Source organism: Branchiostoma belcheri, unplaced genomic scaffold (assembly GCF_001625305.1).
Source record: "Branchiostoma belcheri isolate BF01 breed outbred unplaced genomic scaffold, Haploidv18h27 scaffold92, whole genome shotgun sequence".
NCBI lineage: Eukaryota > Metazoa > Chordata > Leptocardii > Amphioxiformes > Branchiostomatidae > Branchiostoma > Branchiostoma belcheri.
The window spans coordinates 639,975-649,537 of record NW_017804598.1 but is presented as its reverse complement, the minus strand read 5'-3'; the positions used below and the strand labels follow the sequence as shown (position 1 = coordinate 649,537).

Genomic DNA, 9,563 nt, shown 5'->3' with positions numbered 1-9,563 from the left:
CCTACATCGTGACTGGCTCTCTAAGACACATGCCCGTAGCCAGGATTTTTGAATGGGGGGTTCTTCCCACTGCTAGAGGGGGACCTCGAGCGCCGTAGGCGCGAGGCGAGCGCCGAAGGCACGAGGTTCCTAGGGGGGTCCGGGGGCATGCTCCCCCGGAAAATTTTGAAAAATGAACCTTCTAAAATGGCATTTCGTGCGTTTTTGAGAGGATTTTCAAGAAAAAATCAGAGATAAATTTTTATTCAATGACAAAGGGAGCAGTTTTTCTACGATTCCAGTCCATCTTTTCAAGAAAAAATCTTGGACCTTTACATAAAAAGTGGACCAAAAAGTGGACCTTTACATAAAAAGTGGACCAAAAAATGGACCTTTACATAAAAAGTGGACCAAAAAGTGGACCTTTTAGCCTTGTGGGGGGGTTCTTCCGAACCCCCGAACCCCCCCTGGCTACGGGCATGATTATCACCTGATTTTTCCTGTTCTTTCTTTAGGCCAAAGGGTCTGGCAGGGAGTGATTAACAAAAGTCAGTCAGATGTTGCACCATGTAAATTTGCAGATACGTATATAGCTAGCTCTTGCCATTTTTCACCGCAGATCAGCTCTAACATAACTAGACCATTTCTCGTCCGGAAAATTACATCGAAGTTGAACTACGCCTTGGGTGGCGTCGATTTGCATACCCCGTCATTTGTGGCCATTCCCGTACGTTGCGCGACGGTAGCGTTACTAGCTGATTAGACGGCTAATTACATGTAGGTAACCTAGATTCTTTGACAGACTGGATCTGAAACGAACTGGTACTCTTCGGAATATTCCAGTCCAAACCAGCTCAAACCAGTCCAAACCAGCTCGTACTCTTCATAATATAATAGGCCTCCCATTATTTGGAGAGAATGTTCCAGACGTGTATCTCTACGAACGGACAAGATTGCAAGATTTTGTTTCAGAAAAGTATCACCGAAAAAAAATACTTAGTTTTTTTTTCCTTTTGACAGAGACAACATACATGTTTGATTCTGTCTCCATGCATGTTTTTTTTTTAGCAAACATAATGAGCCACAAGACGCGCATCTATATCTTACAGTAACCCAAACGCGCTCGCTTTCGATGCAGGTTCAGAATGATTTATGTAGATTTCATGAATGAAAAGTAAACATTGATAATCCAGACTGCTACGTATACCTAACAATGTTTGGGTTGCACTGAATCCACAGTAACCAGTTGATCAATCAGACCGGTCGTTTTCCATGCATGTTTGGTCTTGCAAATTCTTCGTTGGCCTTCCTTCATTATAATTTAGTTTGGTGCGTTCGAGCGAAGGTACCGTGTTTTCTGTTGGTGCAAAACCCAACACCAACAAATCTAGCATAAATAGATATTAGTGATGCACATCTGCTGTAATTAGTGCCACTTCAAGGCAACAAGCTTAGTCCATTATATGATATTTACACATATTCCTGTCTAAATTTGATCAAGACTAATAACGAATTTGAAGCAGCGCCAGTTACCATGGTGACATACGTCTGGTTCAGGGCACTGACCTTATTTGTTTGGAGAAGAAGAAGAGGAGGAGGAAGAAAAAGAAACACAGCAAAAGCAATATGTTATCCTTCTGTGACGGTAAACATAATAAGTAGAGCAGAACAGATATTGCGGAAAATACGTATGTCGACGTCAGGCCCATGACGTGCGTTTTAATCAAATAAGGTCAAAACGTCAGTAGTATCTACGTTACAAAATCGCCTACGTTAGCAATGTGCGGGAGACATAATCTCCATTCATCCAAGCAATGATGCAACCAGTTGCTTTACGCCATTTTAAAAGTAAGATGTAACGTTAAACCACCACAGGACGCATATATTGATCGGTTGAACCTGTTGCGCTGAAGGACGCGCTGTTTCACGAATTCGCGGAGCTATCAACGGCCACTTACAGCGATGCAAAATCACAGCATCTGGGGTCATTGACATTGTCGTAAAGCGACTTCCATTTGATCGAAAGCGCTGAGTAATTGGTAATTACTCAGCCCCAATTGGACTAATGCATATCGGCCAGGTTGAGATGTGCATGTGGTTACGCTTTTGTTCGTAAAGTGGTGGCCCAGTGTTACAATAAATGGTAATGTATTTCTGATATCAAATGCCTCTAGCTGACAAGATATTTTGTTGCTAAAACATTCGCGCTATTTTGCCTCATTTGATAACATCATAGATGTATTATCATTGTTACCATTGCTCATATGACGATTATGAGAGTCGGCAAATTCTTCTCAACTAGACCGAGAAGCCTCACGGTCAAATCTTATACACATGAAATAGTGAAGAAACCAAATATTCACGAGACAAAGCACGGCATGTATGTAAATGTAACCTTGATAATGATACGCAATATACGCATGTACATATATGATAGTCTATGATTAAGAAAACATAGTAGGGTCGAGGAGGATATGATGATATTTGTATCTCTATAATCTTTGTAGATTTTGTGATTATTAAGGCGGGTTTGTTTATGGTCTTTGTTAATTCTATGGTTACCCATACAGGTATATATTCCATAGTTATTCATTGTGATAAAACCCGTGTACTTACTGAGGAAGTAGTTGACGAAAGCGTACCAGACGCACGCCGCGCGGCCGAACAGCCACCGCTCGCCCACCGCGGACGCCACGGCGAAGGGGCTGCCCAGCGCCGCCACCAGCACGTCGCTCAGCGCGATGCCGCCCAGGTACAGGTGGAACGGCGTGCGGAGAGACCTGAAGCACCAGAACACCAGCACCGTCAGGAGGTTGGCGATGAAGCCGAACGACCCGATGAAGCCGAGCCAGACGGCCATGAGCAGGTGTTGCTCCGTGGTGAAGTAGGCCGGGGTTGAGGTGGGATCGGACGTCAGCAGGGCTTCAGGTGTTGGTGCCATGGTGTCTGGAAACGTCCCGTTCTGCCCAACCGACTCCATGGCGAGACTACCCTTAGATGCTCTCGCCACCTACCAAGACGGTCCTAGCACCTACCTACACGGCCTACAACCGGTGCTAAAGGATTTTCCCAACTGTTGCCCCGTACGGGAGCACTCCGACAGACACGCATGCGTGAAAATAGCCCTGTCGCCAAGACAACGCTGCACTAATCGAAGCTCCTTTTCAAATGCAAGGTCACGAGTATTGTTCGAGGCTTCCTTTATTCATGAGATGCTTGAAAATTGGGCATCATCACAATATGGCCCACTGACCGGACAAATCATCATTTGTAGGCCAAGTCTATGCCCGCTTTCTTCCGTTTACCAAGGCTAAATAACATGAGTCACAAAAACCATCATAGACTAGTTGTTTCATTTCTTCCAACATTATGGACCAGTTTCGCGAAATGGTATATCATAACTGGTACCAAAGAGCTTCAAATAGCTTCTATATTTTTTTAGCTATACTCGGAAGTACATGTACACATCGTTGCTACAGTTACTGGAGTGTGCGTGTTAACTATTCAGGTCAACATTCCAAATAGACCTATTTCCTAATCCAAATGAGTATTTTCACAGGTACTGGTAGCAACGACTCTTCGTGCATATATGGGAGAGGGTCGCTCGAGGACGAATGCGATACGGTTCGGCTCAATTTTCTCAGAGAGGTGACTGACCTTTCCTTCCTCAGTGACCTTTAACGAAGGACGTCAGGTACTTAGGCCTGCAATGCAGAGTGTTCCGATAGGGGTCGTGGATAATCAAGCAATCTGTTGGTATCAAGACAGCACAAAGTTGGAAGCAACTTGCGTTGTGTGACTGTGTGACGGGGCTGGTGTGTTGTGTGCTTGCAGGGCTGTTTTGTTCACCACTTCACAGTCAAATAATGAGTATGTTGCTTTGATCATTTGGGCTGATTTATATCAATAAACAATAGGCGTGTTGAGATGTCGTGATTAAAAATATCACCAGGCGGCGCTCTGACTTAGATCAGCCAGAGGCTCAGAGCAGCGAATATGTGGCTATTGCTATTGATCAAACTCCCCAAGTTGTGTCAAATGCACGTGTCACAGAGAATTAATTTGAGCGGGAAACACATTCATACCAGACGATAACATATCCCCCGCCATCAAATGACAACTTCCAACAAACTAGACAGTAACAAAAGCATTTATTAAATTTATTCAGGATACATCCAAAATCACATTACAGGACAGAAATGCTCCCAAATGGCAAAAGGGCATACTCTCCAAGCAGAGGTTAAGGTTCGACTTATTTTTTGACATGTTTAGGCGTTTTTATCGGACATTCTTAGATACTGGTATATTTTGTTTACTCCAGCCAAATGGCTACTGACTTGCCAATCTGATACTGTTGTATTGTCTTGCTGCCACCAAAAGATCTGCCTGGAGATTAAAATGGGCGTGCGCATGTGCCAAAGGCGCCCAATTCCCTGTTTAAAATTAAACTGTGGTACTCCCATATGTTATGAAAGTGATAATAATGAATTTATGAAATTTATGATTATGAATTTAATAACAGATGTTTGAGATCATTTCTGTAATTTGAAGAAAGGAAGTCTGACATCTCAACCGTATTGTAGACATTGTACGACGTTACACATGACAATACTTTAAAAGGATTATCATAATTACATATATCTGAATCGTTATAAGTTGAACACTATACAGACTATTTTGTCATAATCTAAATACTTTTGTGCGAACATACAGACAACCAGTTTTTCTGCAATTGGGCTCGTAGGCATTTGGGCTATTTTTTTTTTAATTTGGGCATTTTTTAATGTTGAAACTAAATTTCTTGTAATAACAATGGAATGTTGGAAGAATGATTGTAAATATTAACATAAGAAGCAGCATTTTACATTTTATGTATTCCGCTTCTACTGTACATGGTCCACAGACAAATAGTTTACATTTCCGTCAAGTTAGGACAACGTGGGATTCTATTATTTTACAATATTATTGCTCTTATGAACTTGCCATTCAGTGTATATATCCACTGCATCACAACTACTGCGACTCTCATACAACAATGCTGCAGTAAAGATGTGCGCGGATAGGTGGCGCTGCAAGTCATGGGTGAGTTCTGCTGAGGTTTATACATTTCCAAACCGGGTCCGGCCGGGATGTTTGCATGAACCGTTGAAACAAACAAGAATTCTTATCAGGAATATACGCAAATGGTATATTTGATTATCTATTTAAACCTTTTTGTGTTTTGTTTTCTTTTATATAGTGCTTTTCGTTTGGAAATGTGACCTCAGCATAACATATTGGTCGTCTCACATTATGGCGTATTTTCTGCATCGGTGTCGACTTCAACAGCCTTCACGACGATAGCGACAGCTTGCATCTCTATCCACTGTTGCGATGCCGTATCCTGCCGGGCTCCCTCCATCTCTGATTCATCATTACAAGCGTGGTCGCTCACAGATCCTTCGGTTTGCTTCGGCAGTCCGTTGTCATGGTCAGAGTTGGGTTTCCGGAAACCTTGCGAATTTTCCCTGGCACGGCTGTGTTACACGTACCTGCCGACGCAGAGGCATCAAACAGTCTGCGACCGCAGCACAGTAGCTCCTGGAAGTAGCGGCGGAACTGTACGGAGAGTACACATCAGATATTGGAACCAAATTGTACATATATCAAAGTATACATGATGTTTGTCTCGACAAACCACTCTCCAAGCAGAGGGTTGGGTTTTGGTTATTTTTGGCGTGTTTTTAGTTTTTTAATCGGAGTTTTTATTTTTTGCACCGGAATTTTTTTCACCCATTTTGGGTTGGGTGAAAAAAAGGCAGTACTCCCAGCACCGAAGCCTGGCCTGGTTGCCAGGCTACGTACCCACCTGGCTGTTCATGGCGAAGTAGACGATCGGGTTGTAGCAGGTGCTGGACTTGGCCATGAGAGCCGGCACCACGGCGGCGGTGTTCGAGATCAGCCGCTCCCCGCCGAAACTCACCACCAGGGCCATGGCGCCGTACGGCAGCCAGCACACCAGGAAACACGTGATCATCACCACCACCATCATGGCGATCTTCTGCTCCTTCTGACTCGACTTTCTCATAGCCGCAGGCAGGTTCCGCGAACCCTGCAATGGAGGGGAAATGTGTGTTTCATGAACCGTAATGGGAATGTGTTACAAAACGTTATCACGTCGTCCTTCTTACTGCAGCGTCACCTAGCAGAATCAGTCAGTGTTGCACCGAGACAGGTACCTGAATGATTACCGTGACGTCGGCATGTAATTACTAGTATCATTGGCTGTGTGCAATAAAATCTTGATAATCAATGGCAGATGTGCGCGTTTTCAAACCGAAAATTACAAAAGCAAAAATTACATTGTCGAAAGCAAAATCAGTATGTTTCGTTGCGTGGCGAGTTTCAAATTAACGACGTAACTCCAATACATTCTGTATTCAACATACTTTCTGTATATGTACACATGTATAGGAATTCTATGCTATGACTTACTTCCTTCACCTTGTACCACAGCCGGTAGTAGGAGTAGATGATGACGAGAAGAGGCGCGAACAGACACGTGGTGAACAGGGCCACGATGTAAGACGTGCTGGACCAGCTGTGTTCCTCCAGGCCACGGAGCACCCGATCTTAGGACCCTGTTTCACAACAAAAATGTCGAGTTTATTTGTCAGGATTTCCCCACAAGCTTGCAAGGCTAGGTTGTTCCATGACCACAAACTGCTTCATTTTCTTTGCTATATTTACGCTTGAATAGCTTTGATATGAGTCGACTTCAACTCAACATAACATTCACCGTTACCCAATCCCTTGAGATAACTGAAGAGAAAAGCCCTACGCAATATGAACTAGGTACTTCGTACAGGTAATATCATAGCGAGAGTAATAGCGTATATACATGTCTCTTATGAAATTCCGGTTTTCCGTAATCCCTCGATATATATCACTTTACGTGGGCGGCAAAGCTTATGCGGATTACTTAAATGTACCTTGCCCTGATATAAGATAGGTTATGCATATGGGTGTGCGCCATTAATAAACGTCATACCATAAGTCAGATTTCAAATGTCGCAGCGAGAGGTTCAAATGCAAACTGAAGAGGCATAACCATGCACTGAGAACATTTCACATATGGACTTGCGTAGGTATATATGGCGAAGGAACATTTATTTATTTATTTTTTTTTTTCAACCTTTATTTAACCTTGAAATGTACAGTACATGTGTGTATCAGTACAACTCTTCGGCTTAAGCCGTTTTTCAAGAGGTCAAGGGGAGGTAGGTCAGGGGTCTTTGCAAATTCTTCGGTTCAGTTACAATCAATAGAATCAATTACAATATAAATATATACAAAGTGTACAAAATTCAAACACTCTCTCGGTATCTCAGTATCAAACATCCAAGTTCACATATTAAGTCGTTCTAAGTTGCTTGACGCAGCCGGTTTTTAAAAGCTGCAACTGACGTAGCCGTTCTTAGCTCAATTGATAAGTTATTCCACAGTACTGATCCTGAGTAGGAAATCGATCTTCTGTATACTTCCCGACGAACCCTTGGCACATACAAAAGGTCAGATACACTTTGTCGCGTGGTTCGTTTATAGTTATTTTATAACTCGACCAATCACCGGTGGGCGTCCTACTATATCAAGTACATATACATGTATCTGATACCAGCACAGAAAAGAACAAGAAATAGTCATGCCTTGAAGTGACAGAGTATCAACCAAGAATTGAGGTGTTCAAAAACTCGTTTTTTCCTAGAACTATCGTAGAGTGGAAGTCACTCCCACCAAGTACAGTACTAGTAGGTTTAAACAAAGTTACATGTTAGATGTGCAAAGGATGGTGTAACAAGTCGTTCAGTGTTGATTAATATTAGCTGCTGCCGTGCCGTGTGCGTGCCCGTGAAACTGGTGTGTCACGCCTTCTCCACGTGCAGTGGTGGTTATGCCTTCTACACAGGCTTTCCATGACGTCATACTAATTATCATACGAATCCCGGCGACCAGTTGTTGGCGGGTTAACTTGATTACAACAAAAGCATGTTGGCGTGTTTAACAGATATAAACTGTGTTATCCAACATGGCGGATGTAAAACGCCTGTGTACAGATGCAGCCTGATACAGGTAACTGTACGCAACCGTCGAACATTTAAAGCACTATTGACGTATGTATGTATGTATGTATGTATGTATGTATGTATGTATGTATACATACGTGTAGAGGTGCAGGGTAAGGGCACACGACCTTGTAAAAGAGCTGATTCAGAAGTAACATGCCGGAGACCGGAACGTTTAATACTGTTTTGCTCTTTTACATAATCGTACAAGACATAGGGGGATTTTGTGTATGTTTGGGGTCCAGTTCAACGGATAAGAGTATGCGTCATGCGTTATATGTACCTCAGGCTGGGTAATATCATTTGGCGTGAAATGAAGTACAAACCAAGCTGGTTTCAGGTGATTTTGGAGATAGGATTATAAAAGCGTAACCCAAGAATTCTGCTGTTAATTTTATTTTTGAGTGTAGGCATGTCAGATGTGTTTTTGGCGACGCCTCAGTGGTAAATACATTTTACGGTGGTCCGTAGATACTTGTTTTTTTCCGTAGCATTTTCAATCTTGTGACTGGTGTGCAAGGCGCAATTGAATTCGTGCTGCATAATTTTTACTTTATTACTTAAACCCAACAATTTGGTTCTTTTTCAGTCGATTGCGGTACCTCGAGTTGGTAGCTGCTCCACCCCGCGATAGGTAGAGCCGTCCACAACAGACAGTACAGGTAGATGAAGAGGATGGCCAGGCCCACTTTGTTGTAGGTGAGGTAAGAGGAGCCCGGACCCTTCGGCTTCACCACCATCCGGTACCGCTCGTAGGAGATGACCGCCAGGGAGATCAGCGACACCAGACCTACATTGAGAAGTAGGCGCATCCGGTTAGGACTTATCAAGTACTAAACCTAGTACTAGCATAGGCCTGCTCTGATAATTCTCACTCCAACACATTCATATATATGGTCAGACAGGAGTCTAAATCCTGCTATAAAATTGCAACATGATGTAACCCAACACCAGTTACCATGGCGACAGCCGGTTGGTTCAGGTAATTGACTATTTTGGTTTGGAGAAGAAGTGGAAACTGAGCAAAAACGATGTTTATTAACTACATAATCAACTGATTAGAAACCAAGCAACAAAGCAAATTAAGGAATAAAACCACCAACCAACCAACCAACCAACCAACCAACCAACCAACCAACCAACCAACCAACCACAAACAAACAAACAAACAAAAATCAATATTCATTGCACAATGAGAATACAACATCGACACCGCACATTTCAGTAATCCAATAGTCGGAGATTCAGCTGAGTCAGTTAGCTGCTTTGCTTTCCAAATATCGACTGCCGTTGGTGATGCAATTTGTACACGTACGCACACACGCACACACTCACAGACACTCAATAAAATAATATTTCTTACAAGTAGGACAAGGTCAAATGAGCAAAAGGTGGGCATTGTTTGCCTATAGGAAGATATAAGTTTACATTTTCGCGTATATAGAAGAGGCCGTGTCAAAAGTTTTTACATTTATTGCACGA

The 9,563-nt window shown here is 42.9% G+C and overlaps 2 protein-coding genes across 2 annotated transcripts in view; both read right to left on the bottom strand.

The window, feature by feature from the left end:
* LOC109488240 (pinopsin-like) overlaps positions 1–3,103 on the bottom strand; it is a 9,034-nt gene extending 5,931 nt beyond the window's left edge. The window contains exon 1 of the mRNA XM_019792452.1: positions 2,596–3,103. Within this exon, the coding sequence (XP_019648011.1) occupies positions 2,596–2,959 (364 nt within the window). The 5' untranslated portion in view covers positions 2,960–3,103. The remainder of the gene's footprint in view (positions 1–2,595) is intronic.
* A 1,816-nt stretch (positions 3,104–4,919) lies between these two features.
* On the bottom strand, positions 4,920–6,836 carry LOC109488140 (blue-sensitive opsin-like). Its single transcript, XM_019792299.1, has 4 exons — positions 6,818–6,836; positions 6,454–6,590; positions 5,828–6,070; positions 4,920–5,577 (listed from the first exon to the last, which is right to left on the bottom strand). The coding sequence occupies exons 1-4, from the start codon at positions 6,834–6,836 to the stop codon at positions 5,410–5,412; spliced, it is 567 nt and encodes a 188-aa protein (XP_019647858.1). The 3' UTR covers positions 4,920–5,409.
* Between the last annotated feature and the right edge of the window lie 2,727 nt (positions 6,837–9,563).